Here is a 25,176-nt window from a genome sequence, read left to right as displayed (position 1 = left end):
GGGATCAAATCTTTCTCTCCCGACAAAGATGGTAAGGAGCCAGTCCTGAAGGTGAAGTCCTTTGTCTCTGATCAATATGCTGATCTTGTTGAGCGTGCAGCGCTCCATTAAATGATGCTTCTATTTCCAAATGAATATATACTTGCTTTACTTGTTGTATGGATATACTAGCTGTTCTGTTACCTACTGTTGTAATCTGCTTGGGCCATGATTTAAGGTGATCCCTCTTGAACAGCTATAGTGGCTCAGTTTTTAATCCAATCCAATCAACATATTGCAATCTAGGGATTGGGTCTGTTGAAATATGCACTTTTTTTACGTAATATACGTAAACTGATTAATATACACTTTTTTTTTTCTTGCCTTATGTCTTGTTTCCTTTTTGTAATTTTGTTGCCTTCTGTCTTGTTCTTCTGCAGCTGTGGATGAGTTGGTTTTCTTTTGGTAAAAATGTATGGAGATCCCCTCAACTATAGGACATCTTGAAATGGATCCCCGAACATAATTTATTTCGATCGATGATACCTCTTCATCTTCATTTGTTTTGATAGTCATTTCAATCAATTCAATCATTAATTTTGCAAAATGTTTGTTCAACTCATTCTAATTGCAAATTTAAACTAGTTAAAGAAATTAAGGGACCTACTTTAAATGGCTTGTCATTGAGGGGTGCATACAGTTTTACCTTTATTTTTGTACTTGCATAATGTTATGGCATGGTGCAATGCAACTGCTGCTCCTACTTCAATAAGCATATTTTCGGTTGGATAATATCAACCCGTTTGCAATAATAATTTGTTGAGTTCGAGCTATCGGTTTAGAATATTTAAGCCTAGTTATTATTACTAGAATGCGTGGCCTATACAATGTGGGATTTATTGAAGTGTTATAGACTCTCTCCGTCCTAAGACGGCTTCTGTGGGTCGAAGAGGTGACTCTCACTAATTTTGCGGTATGGCATTTAATTCTCATACTTTTGGTTGGTATTCAGTTTTGTAATGATTCAATTTGCGAGCAATAATGATTTATTGGACTCAAACCATCGGCTTAAAATACTCAAGTTCAGTTATTATTACTAGGCTATGTGCCCTTATATTCTCAATCAGAATAATTTTTCATCCGATGTGGGACTATCGGAGTGTTATAGATAGTGAAAAATGATTAATCCAACAGCCAAAATATCCCTTCTTAAGGCTTCTTGTTGTGCTGCAGTAGGAAGTCCCCAGGAGGATTTTAGTAAAACAGTGGTTAGTGCTTTATTTGAATAACTTTTAATTTAATCAAAAATCCATTTCAGGAACCGACCGTCCCTAGAGCAAGTGGCAAAGGGCTTGGTGGTTGGTATCCGAGACCCAAGTTCAAATTTTACTTGATTCACATTTCCAGCTAAGTTTATTACTAAATGATATAAACGAAGCGGGTAGGGTGCTACCTATCTTTCAAAAAAAAAAAAAAAAAAAAAAAAAAAAACCATTTCACGTGAAGCAGCTTTGTTTGAGTTAATCCAAGATCTTGAATGCAGAATCATATGGAGAATGCCCTATAATCCTTTCCTAATTCTACGCAAAAGAGAATCCTACTGCTATTTTAATCTTTCAACAATTTAGTTAGTATTCAGGCTCCCATAGTGAATCAAATTTGATAATTTTAAATCATAGTTAGTTAATTCGGATTCGCCAAAAATTCAATACGGTATACTAGGCATAAAATTCGTTTTCTAATTTTTAAATTCGTTGAAAAATTCGGCTTGAAAAACGGATTCGGTATAAAATATAAAATATAAGATAATCTATATTTAAATATAAAAATTATAAATTTTTTATTCAGATTTTTAATAATTCAGGAATAATTCGTGAATTATTCTCCCAGTCCAAAAATTCGCGAATAATTCATTTTATCTAGAAAAAATTCGTAAACGGACCGTTTAATTCGAATTTTCAATAAGTCGCGAATAATTTGTAAATAATTCGTGAATTAACTAACAACGTTTTAAATGGCTAATACAAGCTAAATTCAAAACCACTCAGATCACTAAGCGACATTGTGAAATCATAAAATTTTTTATTTCTTCTATTTTTTTTTTCTTGCTTTTCGTATTATAATTCGATCTTTAAGTGAAACTCAGTTGAGTCGACTGACATGGTTAGGCTTCAAGCTCACTAGCTATAATAACTCAGTTGCTCCAAACTTGAGAGTCAGACCCGATAAAATTTAGGTGCTCCGAACTTGAAACTCGGAGCAACCCTAAATTATTTACGAAAAAGCTTCAGATACCACCTCTGTGTTGATTTAAATGGGTTAGCATTCTATCCTGTGGCGGGAGAATATGTTGGGCCAGGTCATGTTCGAAATGACGTGAGGCTGGGTAGGCCGAGTCATGCTCGAAGTGGCGCGAGGTTGGTTGGGCCAAGTCACAATCGAGACTCGTGGGCGTTATATTTGTACGCTTTAAGTGAATTGGTTGCGTATTTCTAACAGCTCGAGCTTTTGGAATTAATAGTTAGCGCCAACAATCCGACACTCTGTGAGTTCACACTTTTTTGTTTTTGTATCCTGTGGTTTAAAGTGTATCAATTTAGTGCTCTGTAGTTTCATTTTTCTCTTTTTATTATCCCATCTACTAATTTTTTCAGTAAATCAACGACAAATTTAAAACTAAAATGTACTAAACTGAATATTCGATAAACCTAGGTGAGGTATCTCAAATTTATTGTATATAATTTAACGAAATGTTAACGGAGGAGCTGACAAAAAGAGAAAAATAAAATCACAAATTGATACACTTTAAACTACATAGTACTAAAGTGAAAAAGTACGAAACCACATGAATGGTTTTTGAAGTTTTTTCAAAATTTTAATCAATCACATATAATCCCGATAACCTAAAATTTATAACAATCTATCAACACAAGTCTAACGATTAAATAAAAATTTTAATAATTTTCATACAACCTCAACAATCTCAAAAGAATCCTCGTGGCTTGTTAAAAGACGATAATAATATAAAAAGACGGTGAACGATTAATCGTGTTCTTTATTTTTCGATAAACAATTCCTTGTGTTTCTTTTTTTTGTCCAACAAAGCATCGAGGCATTAAGTTGGCCAAAAGAAAATTAATTTGCCAAATAATATTTTAGAAAGGTTATTTGGCAAGTTAGAAAGTTTTATAAGGTTATGGTGAAAAAAATAAAAATCACTCTCACTTACCTACTGATGCCAACAGGTCGGATTTGAGTTTTTAAACGATCAAACCCAAATCTGAACCCAAACTTGAATCAGAATCTGAAGGATTTTAAAAATTCATATCTAAACTCAGATCCGAAATAATTATTTTTTATAATATTCAAAACATATTGCATTAAATCTAAATTTTTTCAGTATTGGTTCGGGTGTAGTCAAAAGTCATGTCCGAATTTAAATCCATCGATTTTTCATTTTTGATATCTATATACGAAAATATATTTGTTTAGGCTAAATTACAAAAAAAAAAAAACCCTATAAATACTCGCTTTTTTACTTTTTGTTCATTACTTTCAAAATCCTACATTTTACCTTTATAAAATTTCAAAAATATTTTTAGGAGGGATACGATATTAATGAGAGGACAAAATGGCCAAATTATTTTTACTTTTTTTATAAGAAATTTTTTTTTTTTAATATATTTCTTTTATTTTGAAAGATGCTTTTGATATAAATTACAAAAATTGGACGAATAGTAATGGAACCTGACGGAGAGGGACTAAATGCAATAATTTAAAGGGACTAAATGCAATAATTTAAATTTTTAAGAAGGCAAAATATAAATGTTTAAAAGTCAGAAAGAAAAAAATTAAAAAGTGAATATTTGTATGGGGGGTTTTATGTAATTTAGCCATTTGTTTATCAACGGATTTATCGGCTCTATTTGGGTTCTCTGATAAAATTTCGGATGTTCACAACCATTGACATTGACGAGTGCCGGAGACGCCGGCGCCGACGCCGGCGCCGCACTTCGCCGGTCGGCGACGGCGTCGGCGTTCGGAGCGTATCGCCACACGCACCAGAGCCGGTCATCTCTGCTTTGCGGTACCGTTCGAATCTACGCACGTTACGTGTTTGTTAAAATGCCTCACTGGGGCCTGTGCTTGAAAAACATGTTGTGATGTCTCTAAATCTCCATNTTAATTATTAGGTTATACATATTATTATTATAATTTATATTTATGAATTAAATATATTAAAATTATATAATATAATAAATTCTCTGGTATATAGGTATGTCAATGGGTATGGATATTTAAAATTTTATCCGAATTCGAACGGAGCGGATTTATTCGATGCTAAACGGGATATACTTTTGAAGTTAGATAGCAAAAAGAAAAACCCGATGGATATGGATTTTAACTGTACTCGACTCGAATTCGAACCCGATCTGAATGCGAATTTATTTTACATTATATATAATATGAATATAAAAATTTGATGTTATATTTGAATTTGTATTTTAAAAATTTAAATTTAATGTAATATATTTTGAAATATTGATAAGAGAAATAATTGTTTCGGGTTCAGATTTCAGATTTTTGGTCAGATTCGAGTTTTTAAAAATTCGTTCTGAATCCGATCCATTGACATCTCTAGTGGTATAGCACTTAATTCTCATACTTTTGGCTGACCTTAATTGCGACACTAATTATAATAATTCAATCAGCTAGCAATAATAATTTATCGGACTTAAATCACCGGTCTAAAATAATTAAGTTCAGTTATTATTACTAGGCTGTGTGGCCTTATGTTTTCAATCAGAATGACTTTTCATCCGATATAGGACTGTTGGAGTGTTATAAATAGCGAAAATGATTAATCCAACAGCAAAATATCCATTCTTAAGGCTTCTTGTTGTACTGCAGTAGGAAATCCCCAGAAGGATATTAATAAAACAGTGGTTAGCGCTTTATTTGAATAACTTTTAGGCTTCGTTTGAGATTACGAGAAGATTGTGTTGCGTGCGGTGAGAAACGACGATGAAAAAATATTCTGTTTGTTTCCATACGTAATATTACGTTTTAGCATATTGCGGTTAGTCGGTTACAATATATTTTCTGCGGTCCTATCGAAGAACGCAGAAGTATATCTCTACACGTTTTTTCTCAACTCCATTCTATCTAATAACGTTAGATAGATCTCAATACCAAACTAAACCTTAATTTAATCAAAAACCATTGCAGGAGAAGCAGCTTTGTCTGAGTTAATCCAAGATCTTGAATGCAGAATCATAAATAGAGAATGCCCCATAATCTTTTCTTAATTCTACGCAAAAGAGAGACTTAATATTATTAAGGAGAAACTTCCTAGGCAAAATAACAAAAAGCTGGCTCCTTCGCACCGTATCAATTATCCTACTACAACGTATAAATCATGTCAGCTTTAATCTTTCAACAATTTGGTATTCAGGCTCCCATAGTGAATCAAATTCGATAAATTTAAATCATAGTTAGTTAATTCGGATTCGGCAAAAATTTGATACAAAATTTGTTTTCTAATTTTTAAATTGGTTGAAAAATTCGGCTTAATAAGATAATTTATATTTAAATATAAAAATTATAAGTTTTTTATTCAGATTTTTAATAATTTAGGAATAATTCGCGAATTATTCTCCTGGCCCAAAAATTCGCAAATAATTTAATTTTTTTGAAAAAAATTCGTAAACGGACCGTTTAATTCGAATTTTTAATAATTCGTGAATAATTTACGAATAATTCGTGAATTAACTAACAAAGTTTGAAATGGCTAATACAAATTTTTTTTTTTTCTTGCTTTTCGTATTATAATTCGATCTTGAAGTGAAACTCAGTTGAGTCGACTTGACACGGTTAGGCTTCAAGCTCACTAGCCACAAAAGCTCAGTTGCTCCAACCATTGACAAGTGCCGGAGATGCCGGCGCCGACGACGGCGTCGGTGGCACCGCACTTCGCCGGTCGGCGTCGGCGTCGACGTTGGTGACGGCGTTCGGATCGTATCGCCACACGCGCTAGAGCCGGTCATCTCTGTTTCGCGGTACCGTTCGAATTCACGCATGTTACGTGTTTGTTAAAATGCCTCACCGGCGCCTGTGCTTGAAAAACATGTTGTGATGTCTCTAAATCTCTATCATCTGCACAACTGAAGTAGAGTCTTTTTGCTGTGAAGGTAGTGACTATCTTGGGCTTCGGAGTCGAGATAGATCGGAATTTGTGAGAAGGAAAGGGAATTGCCTTGGATAGTATCTATCAAAATTTGATTTTTATCAAATGAATATTATGCAAAGCTTGAATCTTTAGGCGTTGCTCGGATGCAGAGATAAGTTATCCGATGATAACTTACTCGGTACGACGATTTTCTTGTGTTATTTGAACATAGGAGTTTAACTTTGCTTTTTGAAAGGTCGCGGCGGAGTCTATGATTTTGTAGGGCTACATATTTCGGCTAGAAAGTGGTTTATCTATTTCGGAAAAAATGACCTAGAAGGCTGAATATGCTGTTCCATTCTTGAAGGCCATCTTGTTTTTGGCGTCGAGATAGTGCGCAAATTGTGGCAATGAGTTGTAATAAAGTAAGAAAAGGGGAGGAATTTGCCTTGGAGAAAATGTCTCTAATTTTGATTTTTATCAAATGATTATGCTAAGCTTGAATCTTTAGTAGGGGTAAAAGCGGTTAGGATAAATTCCGAATGAATCCGACATGGATTCGATAGGATGCGAATATGGATGTCAAAATCTAGCATTCGACACATATTCGTATCTGGAAAAAATAAAAAAAAATGGATGAAAATATGGTTTCTTAAAAAATCCGACCGTATTATACTGTTTTCACGCTTAATAGATAAGAGGGATGTTAATATATATATTGTAGGGGGATAAAGTGGTTTCCTATCTTGTTCATCTTTTAACATGAAATTATGAATTTCATGTTAAAATCATTCATATTTGTTAAAGTATTAAATTTTATTTAATAAAATATAGGTATACAAAGTTTTAATACGAATGCAAACCTTTGAATCAATTGTGTGTCTTATTCGCTAATTTTAGTTCATATTTATATATGCTTGTTAGGAATTAAGCTCCTATGCTTTCAAAAGCACCAAGTTATTGGTGCTTGCACGTTTTCGGCCTTTGGATGAAGATTCGTAGGGTTAGGATAATAGTGGTCTCCTAGAGTTGAGAAGGTAGTTGGTGGAATATCATAATCTAAGGGATAGAATTGGTCAAAGGAATAGATCTAATGATGAGAAACTTACAAGCACCAAGTCCTTGGTGCTTTAAAGGCACCATAGTCGGACTTTGCATATTAGTATATATTATTATCGAAATAATATTTGAAAACAAAAAAACTTATGTTTGAATCCAAATCCGCTTTAAGCAAATATGATAACAAAAATTTAGCATCCATCACCTATCCGCATCTAAAGAAAAATATGGATGCAAATATGGTTTTGTCAAAAGTCCGACTGTCTTCGACCATTTTCACCCTTAATCTTTAGGTGTTATCTGCATGTCGGGGTAAGTTATCCAATAATAACTTATTCAATATGAAGTTACTATTGTGTACTTGCAAGGTAAGAGTTTGAGTTTTGCTTTTTGAAAGGTTTTCATGCCCGTATTTGGTAGGATTGCATATTGTGTCGGTGAGGTGATTTATCTTGAAGCTGAATATACTATTCCATTCTAGATGTTTGACCGCATTATTAGCTTCCAATCATAAAAAAAAGTTGTCGCACTGAATAGCATATCGCTGGATAACTTATTTTGACATCCAAACAGAGCCTTAATGTAATCAACGCTAGTCTTAGTTTAGAAGGGGGATGAAAGGAGTGAGTTCTGCACGTGTCGGTGAAATAACATCGATCTTTCATTTCCACGTGTAATATATGATCAATCTTAGTGCATAGATGGATTGGGTGAATTGTTGCATACAACATATGTTTTTTGTTTTTTGTTTTTTTGTGGCAAACGCCTTTTTTTCTGCCGATTACAATCTATCCCTTGCTTTTCAATCTTCGTTTAATTTGTTGGTAGTTTTGAGGATTTTCGCATCGGACAAGTGTTTTAATGTCCTCAATGATTTTCTCTTGCTAATAAATCAAAAGCTCGATATTATGCTTGTATGGCGACTTTACTAGTAATATGATCCAATAACCTTTGTGCTGTTTTCCGATTGTTTGAATGGGACCAAAAACATTCTGATTATAGATCCCAAATTGCTCAAAATTTCCTGATAGGAAAAGGAGACAAAATTTTAAGTCGGAAATGTTGCTCGATTGCATTAGACTGAATTTCAAAATGAATCGAAAATTTGAATACACGTGTCCCACCATTTTCTATGAATCCACCAATTTACTTGAAGTTCCTTTCATAATAGTCCATAAAAATGTGCGTATTCGAACCAATTGATATGACTTTTTGGATGATAAATGATATGGAAAACTTAATCTAGCTTGATATAATTTGCTGGTGGGACAGATTGGTGGTTTGATATATAGTTGACTCATTGAAGGAGGGCCAAAATAAGAAATGCTGGCTACTAATAGTTTGTTTCAAATGCTATAGTGGTAGATTAGATCCATGATATATCACATCTGAGAAAAGATGGAACATTGTTATAGACTTTGTTTTGAGTAGAAGAACTCTGCTGAATCTATGAGCACTCCCTAGACAGTGGTAATCTGGGACTACATTTTACAATCTTTTTTATTTTGTTCTCCCTTGTTGTGCAGCCCAACTATAGTTTACCTTCCAATTGTACCAACTGCGGCGATTATTGCTATCAGATTGCTGTTCAGGTTGTCTGTGAGGGATTGGTTTTAATTATCGTCACAATTCAGTGATTCACCACTTGACGATTGTTAGATAGTGTAAAGCAACTGATTTCTCCAAAAATCTTACGCTACTAAAGAATGATGTTTTTATATTTTATATTCAAAACTTCTCCCCCTTGTTTAGGTGACCTCCAGCTCTGAAATCATATATGAAATAATGTGAAGCAACCGTTTTTTCTCCAAAAGTTTAAGCTGTCAAAAAACAGTGTTTATATATTTTATATTCAACGGTAGTCATGGAGCTTATCAAGAGCTAGTCAGCTACTATAGATAATGTAATTGCTTTGGTTTCCTTCTTATTTGCATTGGTCTAATTAGCTAAATGAATGTTACATTCTCAATTTAATTGGTCGTGAAGTGCCGCTTGCTGAACCACGAGGCATTAAAGCAAAGTTGGGCTGTACCACAACCGAGGATCTGAAATTTCCTTCTAGGACATTATAATTTCACTCTTGTTTCGAATTAATGTATCGTGGTGTGCTCATTGATGTTTTTATTGTTAGTAACCTGTAAAACTTATTAGTTATCCATGAATATTCGTAACTTCACAGGGTTTAATTCCTATCTTATGTATATCGCAGTACCATATATATCACAGTACCATATAAATACTCAATAGGTCTACTCAAATGTTCCATCCGTCGCTTACTTTCTGAAGTTGTCAATATTGTTTATGATCAAATCACAGTTTTGATGGCTTGATCTCTACACTTTATGGCTAAGTAGCGAACAAAATTTTATACGAAACTGAACCAGTTTCAACAATCTCAATCTGCATGTTGCTGAGTTGTTCGTATGATATATTGTTGATATGTTATCTTTTCTGTTAATGTATGGTCCTAAAGTTCTCATATGGGTGTCTGCCGCGAACGAACCGGCCCCGCCGTAGGTTGTTTCTAGGGCGAGTGGTCATTCATGGTAGAGATAAAATTTATTTATGTTTTATTTTGAAATCAGGATTATAGGTTCATGGCTTCCAACAGACTCAAGAATCTGCTGTTAATTACCCCACACTTTCGGTGTTAAGGAACCCTCGATTAAGAGACCAAATTTAATGCTGATGATAGAAAGAGACTGTAGTATAAAGATGAACTTGAATTGATATAATTTTCAAGTACATGGCTTAAGCAGGGGCATACCCGCACTGTACATTGATGAAATGCTCAGTTTATGGACTTGGCAGTCATTTAGTCGGTTTGAGCTGAGTTATAGCAGTCGGCTTGATTTGAGTAGCTCAGTTTAGCGACGTGGCGGTCGACTTGACTTGAGTAGCTCAGTTAACGACGTGGCGGTCGACTTGATTTGAGTCGCTCAGTTTAATGACGTGGCGGTCGCTTGATTTGAGTCGCTCAGTTTTCTGTTTGATTTGAGTCGCTCAGTTTAACGACATGACAGTCAGTTTGAGTTGAGATGCTCAGTTTAGCGACATGGCAGTCGGTTTGAGTTTGAGATGCTCAGTTTAGTGACATGGCAGTCGGTTTGAGTTTGAGATGCTTAGTTTAATGACATGGCGGTCGGTTGAATTTTGGTGCTCAGTTCATGACATGGCGGTTGGTTTGAGTTTTGGTGCTCAGTTTAATGACATGGCGGTTGGTTTAAGTTTCGGTGCTCAGTTTAATGACATTGCGTCGGTTTGAGTTTCGGTGCTCAGTTTAATGACATTGCGGTCGGTTTGAGTTTCGGTGCTCAGTTTAATGACATGGCGGTCGGTTTGAGTTTCGGTGCTCAGTTTAATGACATGGCGGTCGGTTTGAATTTGGGGTTTAGTTTAACGACGTTTCGGTCGTTTGAATATGGGTTTAGTTTAGCGACATTTCGGTCGTTTGGTTTGGGTTGGAGGTATTTGGATGACATAGGTTTGGTAGATTTGATTGGGTTTTATTTATGGACTTTGGATTTTGGATCTTTGGGTTTTGGATCTTTATTTGTGGACTTTGGATTTTTTGGGAGTTTGTTTGTGAACTTAGGGTTTGGGATTTTATTTGTGGACTTTGGGTTTTGAGATTTTTATTTGTGGGCTTTGGGGTTTTTGGGATTTTATTTGTGGACTTTTGGATCTTTGTGATTTTATTTGTGGACTTTGGGATTTTTGGGATTTTATTTGTGGACTTTTGGATTTTTGGGATTTTATTTGTGGACTGTGGGATTTTGTGGACTTTGGGTTTTGGATCTTTAGGTTTTGGGTTGAGAAATCCATTCATATGAATTTTTTTTTCTTTTGGACCCAAATTTGCATGTGGGTTGAGATTGTTTCGGGCTTTACAGGTTTGGGCCATGGACCCGAATCTGTATGTGGATTTGGATTAGTTTTGGACTTTACACGTTTTGTACCTTGGACCCAAATCTGCAGGTAGACTGAAATAGATCTTAGATTTTATATGTTCTGGGCTCAATTCTGTATGTGGGTTAAGACGGGTTTCGTGCTTTAATATTCTGGGCCCGAATCTGTATATGGGCTGGGTTTCGGGCTCTGCACGTTGTGGATCCGAATTTGCATGTGGACTGAGATTAGTCTTGGACTTCACATGCTCTGGCCTTGAACCCGAATTTGCATATGGGCTCTGCAATATTTTTTTTGACTGCTTATGAAATTATTTATTGGGCCCATAATGGATTGAACCATTTTCAAAATAATTCAAACCCAATNCTCTCTCTGTGTGTGTGTGTGTGTGCGAAACCGAGAGAGAGGGAGAGTTGGTACCCAACAACTCTTCTTTTTTTTTTTTCTTTTTTTTTCTTTTCTTTTCTTCTTGCTTTTTTTTTGTTGACGGTCGGAGGGGGAGAGGGAATAACTCCTCTTTTTTTTTATTATTTTTATATTCATCTCTCTTTTTTTTAGTCCAAATATACGAAATTGATCACGTCGAGTAATACGATTGAATCGAACGAAAATGACGAATCAAAATAGAATCCGTCCATTTTCTTTTATTGTCACGTTTTGTTCAAATACGTGGAGTTTAATCGTGTCGAGCCTATCACGAAGATGGCCGCTCGATTAATCTTTTCGACCGTGTCGAGCCTATCACGAAGATGGCCGCACGGTTCACGCTTTCGACCATGTCGAGCCTATCACGAAGATGGCCGCACGGTTTACGTGATAAAACGTCCGGTTCGATCAATTATTTTGACCATGTCGAACCTATCACGAAAATGACCGCACGGTTTGGAGATTAACAAATACATACGCACAGCGGAAGTGACAATTTAATGTCAGATTTGATCGGTTCGAAACCTATCACGAAGATGGTCGGGTTGATCAAACCAACAAAAAGATCGCACTTATGCTATGCATATGCATGCGTATCTCCTATTGTTGTAGAAGTCGTCGTGATTGTCGTTGGGGAAGTCGCCAAGATCGCCACCGCCATCGTCGTCATCGTCGTCGTCGTCGTCAGAATCGTCGTAACCGTCGTCATCGTGATCGTGCTTCAACTTTTCTTTTCTTTTTTTACTTTCTCTTTTCTCTCTTTTTTTTTCATTCTTTTTCTTTTTTTTTTTTTTTTTGTTGGCCTGAGAGCTCTTCGAAGAGAAAGGCGGAGGACGAACCAGAGGTGGAGGTGGAGGCGGAGGCGGCGACGGCCAGCCTCGCCTCTAACCCCCGCGCCCTCGTCTTCGTTTTCTCCCTCCACCTCCACTTGCTCGTCGTCGCTTTCGTGGCGGACGATGCCGAGTTGGCGAATGCCATGGCGGGGAAACCTCCTGGCAGCCGCTCTCTCCTTTTTTCTTTTTCTTTTTTTTTTTTTTTTTTTTTTATTTTTTTTTTTTTTTTTTAAAACCTTCCCTCCCTAAAAGATTTTTTTTTTTATGATCCAATTTATAGTGGTTTTTTTGGACCATTTCATTTTAGGAAATGATTCAAAAAATTTTGAAAATAAGGCAATACTATATTCTCTTTTCTTTCCTTGTTGATTCCTTGCCCTTTAAGGAAAATAGCAATCAAATCACAATTTATTTTCTTTCCTTCTACATCCCAATTTGAATTCGAATTCAAATTTTTTTATCTCAAACAATGGGCTGCTCGATCGATAATTAAGTTCAGAACAGAAGTATGATAGATTATGTTCAGAATAGAACAGCTCGGGAGTTAAAAGGAAGGGAATTTTGTTTGTTTTCAGATTTGGTAATAATATTTCATGCAAAAGTGTGTCAGCACATAGGTATTTTGTTACCAAGTGTTTGGCACGAGCCCATGCGGCGGTACTTAAATCCTTGATATCTGCAGTAATATAGTGTTTCAGGCCTCCTTTTCGGTTTTCCTTTACTGGAATTGCAGGCTCTTCAGCTAGTTAAATTTTTTTTGGATACTCATGCATCGGTGGCTCCTGCTAATGCATCAATGTGGTTTATAAGAATCTGATAGGCACCAATCCAACAATAGTCGCAACTCCTACACTCACGTGCGCGGTGGAAATCAAATGAATTATGTCACATCATATGCACTTATAGGAGAGGAAAAAAAATCTGATAGGCACTAGTCCAATAATAGTTGCAACACCTACACTCACGTGTATGGTGAAAATCAAATGAATTATGTCACATCACATGTACTGATAGGAGAGGTAACAAAAGAGAAAGCAAACAAACCTCTACAATATGAAATGGTGGATGCGCGAATTGAACCCAAAGATCTCTTGGAATTACGGTGGCCTAGTAGTAGTATATCTGATACTATATTATCCATGTAACGACCCGACTCGCTAACAACAATAACTTGTTGGGCCCAAACCATCGGTCTAAATATTTAAGCCCAATTATTATTACTAGCATGTAGACCTCATATATTCTAATCAGAATTATTTTATCAGACGATGTGAGATTCTAGAGATGACTCCTATAGGTTCAAGAGGTGGCTCCCACCAAACCCGTTGGTGTAGCACTTTGCCTCGCATAACACTTAGCTCTCACAGTTCCAGCTGATATACGGCTTTGATACCAATTGTAACAATCCGACCCGCTAGCAATAATAACTCGTTAGGTCCAAACCACCGGCCCAAAAGCCCAAAATATTTAAACATTGTTATTATTACTAGCTTGTAGGCCTCATATATTCTAATCAGAATCATTTTCTCATCCAATGTGGGATTATTGGGTTGTTACAACCCAAAAAATTGATCTTATAGAAACGGGAACAGTCTTAGCAAAGAATACCCATCTGCTGCATTTTATTGCGTTCAGTGTTCTGATCTTGGAGACAACATTTCTGCTCTGTGATCACTGTTACAGCTTATAAAATTGATTGCTTGTCTTTTACTTTTGCCTTGGATTAGTTTTCTCAATTTAGGTAATTCTTTAGCATATGTTGATAGCAATTTCATGGGAGGGATTTTGTATTAATAGATATTCTGTGTCCTAACCTTCAATATTTCCACATAGTCAATCTTTTTTGGTTAAAAAATATAAAACTTATCCGAACAAGGACAATTTTGATTTAGCTACCCAACCTTTAAAACTTTTATTTTACTAATCAAACCTTTCAGTTTGTTCGATTTGAGTCGTTCAACGACGCTTAATTTCAAATATAAATTTATTGAAGTAATTAGTTTAAATTTTGAAGTCAAAGTGCCGTCGACTGATTGGGTGATAAGATGCAAATTTTGAAAGGTTTGATAGTCAACTTAAGACGGTTCATAGTTCAGATAAGTTCTGTACTATTCTACCGATTAGTTATCAAAGTAAATATGATGACTTGTACCTGAACATAGCTGTATCAAGGTTAATTCTACCTGAGATCTGATAACACAGGTAAATGTCAGCATTGTGAGTTTCCCTATTGCTGTGTCATGAGTGCAGAGTACTGTAACAATAATTCATGTTCAACTGTTGCTGATGCATCTCATCTGAAACCAAGCACTTGTATCATCATCTCAGGAAAGTGAACCATGGATGCAATTATTTGGAGGTTGAGAAACTTATTGCACTTATTGTCCTTTGCTGACCCTATTTTCCATGGGCAAGAGGTAACAGGTAACTGCTGCATTGTATTGTTCAAATCATCTTTTTTGTAGTTTGTTAAGAATGCTAGTCTAAAGTTTTTTAGATTGGTCTGAGCACTTTATTGATGGTTTTCTTTACTGCTTAAACTTTTATGAATTTATTGCTCGAAAGTAGGCCGGTATTCTGCCTACGTGGCGGCAGAGGCCGAGGTGAGCTAAGTTACACTCGAGATCTGTGGGAGCTATGTTTGTACACTTTAATAAATTGGTTGCTTCTTTTCGAACATTTTAGACTTTTGAAATTATGGGTGGCGCTAATGATCCAACAAATAGTACCAGAATAGATCACGGGTTCGATTCTCGCGTGCTGCAATTTGTGCAGGGGGGGAATTGTTGGCAACGAGGCCCGAAGGCATTGTGTCTGTATATTTTTAAGTCAATTTGTCGGCCCCTTTCTAACAGCTCGAGTTTTTGAACTTGTGGCTAGCACCAATGATCCAACGCATGTAAGTTTACATTGAACTTTCGAGTCCTTTGTAAAGCTAGTTAATTGCAATATGTGTTAACACTTTCTGACTTTAGCCTTCACCTTCTCAAATATTATGAATGAGTCCTTAGTCTTTTATTACCACCTAGGCCCTTTCCATTGAATTTTTCTAACTATAGTGGATTGTATAGTTCCTATAACTGTGAAATTAATGGTTTTAATCCTCTTCCATAACTAGATTCACTACAACAGAGTTAGGTTATAGGGACACATGTTTGGGACACTTTTGTATAAGTGTCCAATTTATACCAAAACTTTTAAAAAATCTACTAATGTCTAAATATAAAGTCCAATCCAACTAAAAATAAAATGTTACTCTACTCAACTCATCCCACCCAGTCCATTTGGCCCGATTACAAACAGAAAAGAAAAAAAAAAGAAAAATCGATTACCATTTCTCCTTCTCCCCTCACTCAATCGACTAAAATTCTAGACGAAGATCCCTTCCTCTCGTCCTCCTCCACCATTGCAGCCAACGAGGTAGAGTTCCGACGGCTGCTAAATGCTTAAATAAATATTGGTAAATTATGAGCACTTTTTTAGGTTATAACGACGCTCTTTAACTGTCATTATATATCTAGCGACCTCACATATAGCAACACTTTTTAAAAATGTCGGTAATTTAGCCGGCAGTACTTTTTTTTACCTGTACCGACATTTAAAAGTATCGCTGTAGACCGTTTTTATTGTAGTGATTACATAGTTATCACCTAATATTTCCATCTCTCAATCAAGGATTTAAGTTCTCATCGGCACGGACTGTATCCACCGTACTCTACCATGCCAGCAAGATATCGACACGACACAAATTCCATTCTGATGGCACGTGGCTCACAGTCCTATTTTTTTAAAAATTAGCGAGTAGTTATCTCAATAAAATACAAAAAAATTAATAAAGATATATTATAAATAATTAGAATATATTGGTGCTAAAGAAAAAGTATGTTTCATACCAATATGTGTCCGTGCAATGGAAACTGGAAATTTTTTTTCCTCAAAAAATAATTTTCTACTATTTTCTAAGTGATCCAAACAAGCCCTAAGGACGGCGGAATCACATCAAAATTGAAAGCTCAGGGATTAAAGTGTTTAAAATGGGAGTTTAATGACTCAGTAGCAATGCCGACATAAACCCAGCTTCAGAAGCCACCTCTTTTGCGGCACCAGTAGAAGGCACCCTCCCCCCTCAATAAATCTTGTAACGACCCGACTTGCTTAGTCCCTGACGTTCTTGTCGAGTCCAAATCAGATTATAAATACATATCAGAATTATCAGGCTATGTGAGATTGTAAAGCTGGCTCTTACGGGTTCAAGAGGTGGCTTCTACCAAATCCGTTGGTGTAGCACTTTGTCCTGCATAGCACTTAGCTTTTACATTTCTTGCTGGTATTCGGCTCTGATACCAATGGTAACGACCCGATCCACTAGCAATAATTGTAACGGTCCAAACCATCGGCTCAAAATATTTAAGTCCAGTTATTATTACTAGCGTGTAGGTCCCATATATTCTAATTAGAATCAGTTTTTCACTCGACGTGGGACTATTGGGGCGTTACAAATTTTTTGGAAAAAAACACATTTTCGAACTTACGCGTCGTAAGCCTACTAGATAGAGAGATTCCGTTCGCAACCTAACCGAAGCAATATGCCAATTGTTCGCTTATTGCCACCAAGTAGATTAGCATATGCTTATTACTTTTTCTTTTTCTCCTAGATGGAGACATAAATCGCGATTAATTCGGTCGCAGTAAGCTTTATTTCTTTTCACCCTTTTTTTTTTTCTTTTTAGTTTTTGGGGCTGTTAGTAGATGTTCCTGCATCTGCATCTTGGAATAAGTTCTCTTGGTTTGGAGATGTCATAAGGTTCTGAGAACACCTCATTGTTCTCAACTCCATATTAAGATGCATTGCATTGCATTACATGCTTTGCAAATATTGTTAGTTGAGGGCATCTTATTCTACATCTAGTAGCATCTAGAAATGGACAGGTTTTCTTTCTATTTTTTTTTTGAAAGTAAAATCAAAAAGTGCAATAGAAACTTTGTATTCATTTGTAGTTTGTGAGCGGACTGACGGTAACAACTAGCGTAAATTGCAAGATTTTAAATACCTATCAGTACGGGCTGAGCCCACCATGCCTCATGGATAGAGCTGTTAACGAGCCGAACATGAGCGAGCTGGGACTCGTGTTCAGCTCATTTAAAGTATCGAGCTGAAAAATTCAGCTTATGTTTGGCTCATTCATATACGAGCCGAACGAGCCGAACATGAGCTGGCTTGCGAACAGTAAGTTAGCTTGTGAGTCCTGCAAGTGAAAAAAATAAGTTGAAGAAAATTAGAAAATTAGAAAATTAAAATCTTAATCTGATAATTAAATTCACAAAATATTGATCTTTTTATATTTGGATTGACCTAAAATCCTAGTAAAAATTGTAATATATATATATATATATATATATATATAATATATACCAAACACAAACTACTAGAATTGCGCTGAATAACATTTAATAGTAAAACGTTTTTTGACCTAAATCCAATTATTAACCTTTGGATAAAAATGTACGTCAGAGAAAATAGCGTTAGATGAGTGCCACCCTATACAGGATGATGTCCCCACTGGTTATAGTATTTAATCCAAATGTTAAAAATAATGAAAAGAGTTAATCCAAAGCTAAAAAACTGTACAATAGGATTGCTACTAATCATTAGCCAGTCCTAACTCTAATAATAATATATATAATATATATATAATATATATAGAGTTAGCTAGAATACAATCATTATAAACGACCGTTTACTAATCATTGTTCGATGATAGAAGTCTTCCAATGACGACCGGCCCGATAAAATGAACTAAACATTTAAATTATCTAAGAAATCAAATTCAACACACTTTCGAAATGTTCTTTACCATCAAGTGAACAGCAAAAAGAATGCTGAAATGAATAAATTTTAAAAAAATGAGAAGAGTTTTATAACAAACAAAAGTATATAAAGATCTGTTTTAAATAGTTTACAAGAATTTCTAACAAAAATCAATTGATTTAAATATTTACGTCGTTAAACGAGAAAACGCCTCTTATCGACCATCAAAATACAATACAAATTTTGAAACCTGACATTAAACAATAATGCAATATCAGAATTTGTTTCTAAATACTTAAGTGTAAGCATCATAGTTCAACGAGCCAGAATCGCCATTTGAAAGCTATAAAATTCATACATATAGGTAATCAACGGCTTCGTTTACTCCTGATAGTATTCTAGCAAAACTATATATATATATTATAATTATATATATATAAGAAACGGACCGACTTATCCTAATTTCTTTGCGCTCTTGAATCTATAGAGTCTGGAAAAATATAGCATTGATATTACGGCTCGCTTATATAAATTATTGACCATAATTATCCGGTCATGTCAAGCCGAACACGAGCTGGCTTGCGACGGCGAGCTAGATTGCCGGCGCTACTCACCGTGTCAACAAAATAGCAGCACGATGTGACCTCCGTGTCGATAACACGGCTCAACATCCTTCTTTTTCTTTAAAATTAGCTAATCATTACCTCAATAAAGTGCAAAAAAATTTGATTAAGACACATAATAAACAGCTAAAATATATTAGTTCTTAAGAAAATAAATATAATATCACGTCACAGTGTGACGACACATAGGTATTTTTATGACCAATACATATTGGCACAGCACGGTACGTACAGTGTTGTATCGTGCCAACAAGTGCTTGGCATTATCCAGTGCCACGACACTTTTATCATTGATAAATTGCAATACTAGTACCTCAACTTTGAGTCAAGTTTCATTTCGGTCCCCGAACTTCTAATTTTGGTGGCCGGAACCCTAAACTTTTAATAAAGATTTAATTTAGTCCCTGGAATTTCAATAACGTTTCATTTTATTCCTTTCCTTCCATAAAAATTATTAAGTGTGCATAATAAATAGATGTATAGATGCACTGTATGTAGGCAACAATTTAGCCTCTACTTGTGAATATATACAAGGACTAAAGTGAAATTTTTTGCGAGCTCAGGGATCACTAACCCTAAACCCTATAAATTTTCCTTTAACAAATAAATCACAGGAAAAATATGATCCATTTAAGCCTAGAAGTTAACTAGTTAACATAAAATGGCTAAATTGCACTTTTGATGCTCAAACTTTGAGGCGCGGAACACTTTGGTCCTCAATATTTTAATTTATTGTGATTGTTGGCTCAAATTTTTTAAATTATTACAATTAAATCCCGCGACGTAATTTAATTAGTTAAATAATGGTATGTTGTTGACATGATAGTGATATAATAGTGCAATAATCAATAACGTTGCAATTACTAAGATGCTACGTCACTAACGCATCGGCGAAACATCAGTATTAAGTCAAATAAGTTAGATGATAGGACTTAATTATAACAATTTAAAAAGTTTTGAGTCAGAAACTGCAACAAATTAAAGTCCGAGGGCTAAAGTATCACGCACCTTAAAGTTTGGGAACCAAAAATGCAATTTACCATAATAATAGATTAAAATACAGAAAACTCTCCTGCAAATATCCCTTTTTTTATTTTTTTCTCGTGACGTTCAAAAATTTATATTTTGTCCTCTTAAAAGTTTCAGAAATTTTTCAAGGGATTACAGCATTAATGGAGAGAGCAAAATGATTAAATTGATCTTACTTGTTCTATAAATAATAATAATTTTGTAATTTACTTATGTTATTTTTAAGAGCATTTTTGGCATAAATTATAATAAATGGATAGAATAGTGACGAAACCCCAACGGAGGGGTGGCTAAATACATCAGCTTGAAATTTTGAGAAAGTAAAATAATAATTTTTTTTAAATCATTGAGAAAAAATTAAAAAAAAATAAATATTTACAAAAATTTTTCTATATTTTAACCAAAATTATATCTAAAGAATTTAGTATGATGCCTGAGAAAATTGACCAAATTATTGGAGTTAGCTATTAAAGCACATTTTTCTTCTTGAGTCTCTGTTCTACTTTGTACTTCAATTGTATATTGAAAGGAATAAAAAGCATATATTATTTTGAATTCCATGCCTCCTAGGTTTATCTTTGTTTGGGCACTTGCGTAGTTGCTTAGGGCAAGTAAATTTAAAGGCTAAATTACACTTTTTGGTTTTCCGCGATACTTTGATTCTCAAACTTTAACTCGATATCGTCGCAATTAAGTCTCATTAATCCAATTTAGCTGACTAAATACTAATCCATCGATAACATTAAAGAGATATGACGGTGTTATGATTGATTATACAATAATGTTCAATATATACTGTGTCACTTCGACACGAATCCAGTACAATTATATGAGAATTAAACTAAATTGGATGATACCGTATAGCTGATTTTTTTTGCTAATTACACCCCAGCCAACGGCTAAGATTCATCCTTCTACAAAATATTGCATCTAATTAAATAATTTTGTTCGTAGGATTTGTGCTGGAAAAAAATCCTACCCACAAAATAATACGAAAAATCGCCTCCTTTCGGTGATTGCGGTCCATTTCATTGCTGATGAGGAGCGAGACGGTTTCGTATGCACAATAAATTTGTATTTAAAAAAAAGATAATTGTCTATATATTTTTCATATGTTTGAAAATATTCGATTTATTCATTTTTTTTTTTAAAAAATAACCCTCATATATTCCACCGTTATTGTAAAATACTCCCGCAGTTATCTTCTGTTAAGTTAATTTGGGTTAAACGTGAGTTAAACATCTACCATAGTTAAAAAAAATTAAAATACCAATTTTGCCCTTAACTTAAGGGCAAATAAGAAATGTTGGTAACGGTAGAAAGGGATATATTAGAAAAAATCAACAGTCAAAATATTTTTTATACCCCTGACTTTAAGGACAAATAAGAAAGCCAGCGATAGTGGAAGGGTATATTTGAAAGGACAAAATAGTAATTTTACAGAAATATCAAAGTTCATTAACCGATTTTAACTCTAAAAATATATTAGAAATAAATTGAAACGTAGAAAAAAAAATTTTAATATTAATTTTTTTAAAAAAATAAATCGGAAAGTCAGAAATATTTTAAAAATATATAAGCAATTGTTTTTCTAAAAAAAATGTTACGTACTGTGCTGTAAAACGGTCGTATCCCAAGTCATATTTCCTGTTACCCCGTAGTCATCTCCAGGCCCCCACAATATTTGCTGCCGTGCAGTCAGCCAGTGCCAGTGGCAGAGGCTGTCAGGCAGAGGTGTCAGCATGCAGCAGACAGCGATGGAAGAGAGAAAGAATTGAAGGGCTTGGCGCAGCAGCCGTACCTATCACTTGCTTCCTACTTTCCAACTGCTCCCTCACTAGTCACAATACCATCTTTTTTTTTTTCTTTTTTTTCTTTTTTTACATTGCAATTGCCCCTCTTTACACTCTCACCATTGCAAACCTCATTTGAGTAATTAGTATGGTGTTATGGGAAAACCTAAGCTCCCGTCACTTCGAATATATATGTATCAAATTCTCACGTTCTTTCGTGTTTATTATGCACGTGAGTAAGAAATAATATGATATCGAATATCAGTATTGATTTTAAATTTGTGTTATTATATATTTGATATTGTGGGGGTTTATGTTTTATTTATTGTTTTCACGTATTCTTCATGACCATTATATACACGAATAAAAATATCAGATACACTTCTATACTATTCTTATATGGCTGATCTTTTGGGTAACATCGATTTTTTATAAGTTGATCTCTAAATTGAGCCATGTAATTAAACTACATGAATAGTGTTGGTAGAAAAAAAAAACTGTTTCAAACGATAAGAAAAATAAAAAGTTTGGACACTTACGGGATAGCGAGAGGTTACGTGCCAAATATACTAACAAATAAAGTTGTAAAGTCTCTGTCCCAATCGTGCATTTTTTAAAAAAAATTTTAGTGCACTCCTCCCTATTATCGCATATCACTTAGAATATCGTACTTTACACACGCATCTGATAAAAGCTTTTTTATTTTTATTTTTTCAGAAAATAGGTCAGGGTTCACACCAAGAATTCAACTGAGCCTACAAGTTGNTAATAATTTTTTTAAAATCATAGAGAAAAAATTAAAAAAAAATGAATATTTACAAAAAATTTTCTATATTTTAACCAAAATTATATCTAAAGAATTTAGTATGATGCCTGATGAGAAAATTGACCAAATTATTGGAGTTAGCTATTAAAGCACATTTTTCTTCTTGAGTCTCTGTTCTACCTTGTACTTCAATTGTATATTGAAAGGAATAAAAAGCATATATTATTTTGAATTCCATGCCTTCTAGGTTTATCTTTGTTTGGGCACTTGCGTAGTTGCTTAGGGCAAGTAAATTTAAAGGCTAAATTATACTTTTTGGTTTTCCGCGATACTTTGATTCTCAAACTTTAACTCGATATCGTCGCAATTAAGTCTCATTAATCCAATTTAGCTGACTAAATACTAATGCATCGATAACATTAAAGTGATATGACGGTGTTATGATGGATTATACAATAATGTTCAATATATACTGCGTCACTTTGACACGAATCCAGTACAATTATATGAGAATTAAACTAAATTGGATGATACCGTATAGCTGATTTTTTTTTGCTAATTACACCCCAGCCAACGGCTAAGATTCAGCCTTCTACAAAATATTGCATCTAATTAAATAATTTTGTTCGTAGGATTTGTGCCGGAAAAAAATCCTACCCACAAATAGTACGAAAAATCGCCTCCTTTCGGTGATTGCGGTCCATTTCATTGCTGATGAGGAGCGCGACGATTTCGTATGCACAATAAATTTATATTTAAAAAAAAGATAATTGCCTATATATTTCTCATACGTTTGAAAATATTCGATTTATTTTTTTTTTTTCCTTTTTAAAATAACCCTCATATGTTCCACCGTTATTGCAAAATATTTCCGCAGTTATCTTCTGTTAAGTTAATTTGGGTTAAACGTGAGTTAAACATCTACTATAGTTAAAAAAAAATTAAAATGCCAATTTTATCCTTAATTTAATGGCAAATAAAAAATGTTGGTGACGGTAGAGAGGGGTATATTAGAAAAGATCAAAAATCAAAATATTTTTTGTGCCCCTGACTTTAAGGACAAATAAGAAAACCAGTGATGGTGGAAGGGTATATTTGAAAGGACAAAATAGTAATTTTACAGAAATATCAGAGTTCATTAACCGATTTTAACTCTAGGAGTATATTAGAAATAGATTGAAACGTAAAATTTTTTTTTTTTAAATATTAATTTTTTAAAAAGAATAAATCGAAAAGTCAGAAATTTTTTTAAGAATATATAAGTAATTATTTTTTAAAAACAAATTTTACGCACTGTGCTGTAAAACGGCCGTATCCCAAGTCATATTTCCTGTTACCCCGTAGTCATCTCCAGGCCCCCACAATATTTGCTGCCGTGCAGTCAGCCAGTGCCAGTGGCAGAGGCTGTCAGGCAGAGGTGTCAGCATGCAGCAGACAGCGATGGAAGAGAGAAAGAATTGAAGGGCTTGGCGCAGCAGCCGTACCTATCACTTGCTTCCTACTTTCCAACTGCTCCCTCACTAGTCACAATACCATCTTTTTTCTTTTTTTTCTTTTTTTCTTTTTTAACATTGCAATTGCCCCTCTTTACACTCTCACCATTCACCAACTTTGCACTGCAAACCTCATTTGAGTAATTAGTATGGTGTTATGGGGAAACCTAAGCTCCCGTCACTTCGAATATATATCAAATTCTCACGTTCTTTCGTGTTTATTATGCACGTGAGTAAGAAATAATATGATATTGAATATCAGTATCGATTCTAAATTTGTGTTATTATATATTTGATATTGTGGGGGTTTATGTTTTATTTATTGCTTTTACGTATTCTGCACGATCATCATATACACGAATAAAAATATCAGATATACTTCTATACTATTCTTATATGGCCGATCTTTTGGGTAACATCGATTTTTTATAAGTTGATCTCTAAATTGAGCCATTTAATTAAACTACATGAATAGTGTTGGTAGAAAAAAAAAACTGTTTCAAACGATAAGAAAAATAAAAAGTTTGGACACTTACGAGATAGCGAGAGGTTACGTGCGAAATATACTAACAAGTAAAGTTGTAAAGTCTCTGTCCCAATCGTGTATTTTTTAAAAAAAATTTTAGTGCACTCCTCCCTAAGTCCCTATTATCGCATATCACTTAGAATATCGTACTTTACACACGCATCTGATAAAAACTTTTTTATTTTTATTTTTTCAAAAAATAGGTCAGGGTTCATGCCAAGAACTCAACTGAGCCTACGAGTTGATCAGATCTACCTGAAAAAAAATATAATATTATTATCAGTAGTTCAAATTTTATCAGTAGCAAGGTGCAGTGCTCAGATTGAGTTTTTTTTATTTTTTATTTTTAATAATAATTTATTAGTTGCGTTCTTCACCTGAGCCGTTAGTACACTGGGAAAAAAATGCGGGAATAATAAGAGAGCATCTACTTTAGAATAAGAACCATGACAATGCTAGATTTTTCATATCACTCTTGTGCCCTTTTCGCCTGTCTCTTAAAATTAAGTAAGCTTTAGTAGAAGAGAATAGAAGAAATTGGTATCTAATTACTTACATATCTACTCTTTTGTAAACCCTAATTTGTAACACTTGTAAATGAGTAAAAAAGAAAAAAGAAAAGGCAAAAATTTTTTTAAAAAAAGATGATAGAGTTTAAGTCCCATTAATTTAAAGTAATTAATGCCTACGTTTTTCGTAGGTTATATCGAGTACAGTAATTTTCTGATCATGTTAATTTTAAATAATAATTTGCACCGTATA

General features: G+C 34.4%; 1 protein-coding gene and 1 long non-coding RNA gene across 2 annotated transcripts in view; both read left to right on the top strand.

Annotated features, from left to right (window-relative positions):
• Window positions 1-367, top strand: part of LOC109717578 — a 19,428-nt gene extending 19,061 nt beyond the window's left edge. The window contains exon 13 of the mRNA XM_020243433.1: window positions 1-367. This exon is cut by the window's left edge and continues 1 nt beyond it. Coding sequence (XP_020099022.1) covers window positions 1-111 — 111 coding nt within the window. The 3' untranslated portion in view covers window positions 112-367.
• Window positions 3,889-15,349, top strand: LOC109707124. The gene is made up of 2 exons (XR_002215411.1): window positions 3,889-4,066; window positions 14,704-15,349. It is a non-coding gene; the product is annotated as an uncharacterized LOC109707124 (long non-coding RNA).

This window comes from Ananas comosus, linkage group 1 (assembly GCF_001540865.1).
Source record: "Ananas comosus cultivar F153 linkage group 1, ASM154086v1, whole genome shotgun sequence".
NCBI classification, from domain to species: Eukaryota; Viridiplantae; Streptophyta; class Magnoliopsida; order Poales; family Bromeliaceae; genus Ananas; species Ananas comosus.
The sequence above is the reverse complement of the archived record's forward strand: the minus strand, read 5'-3'. Positions and strand labels throughout refer to the sequence as shown.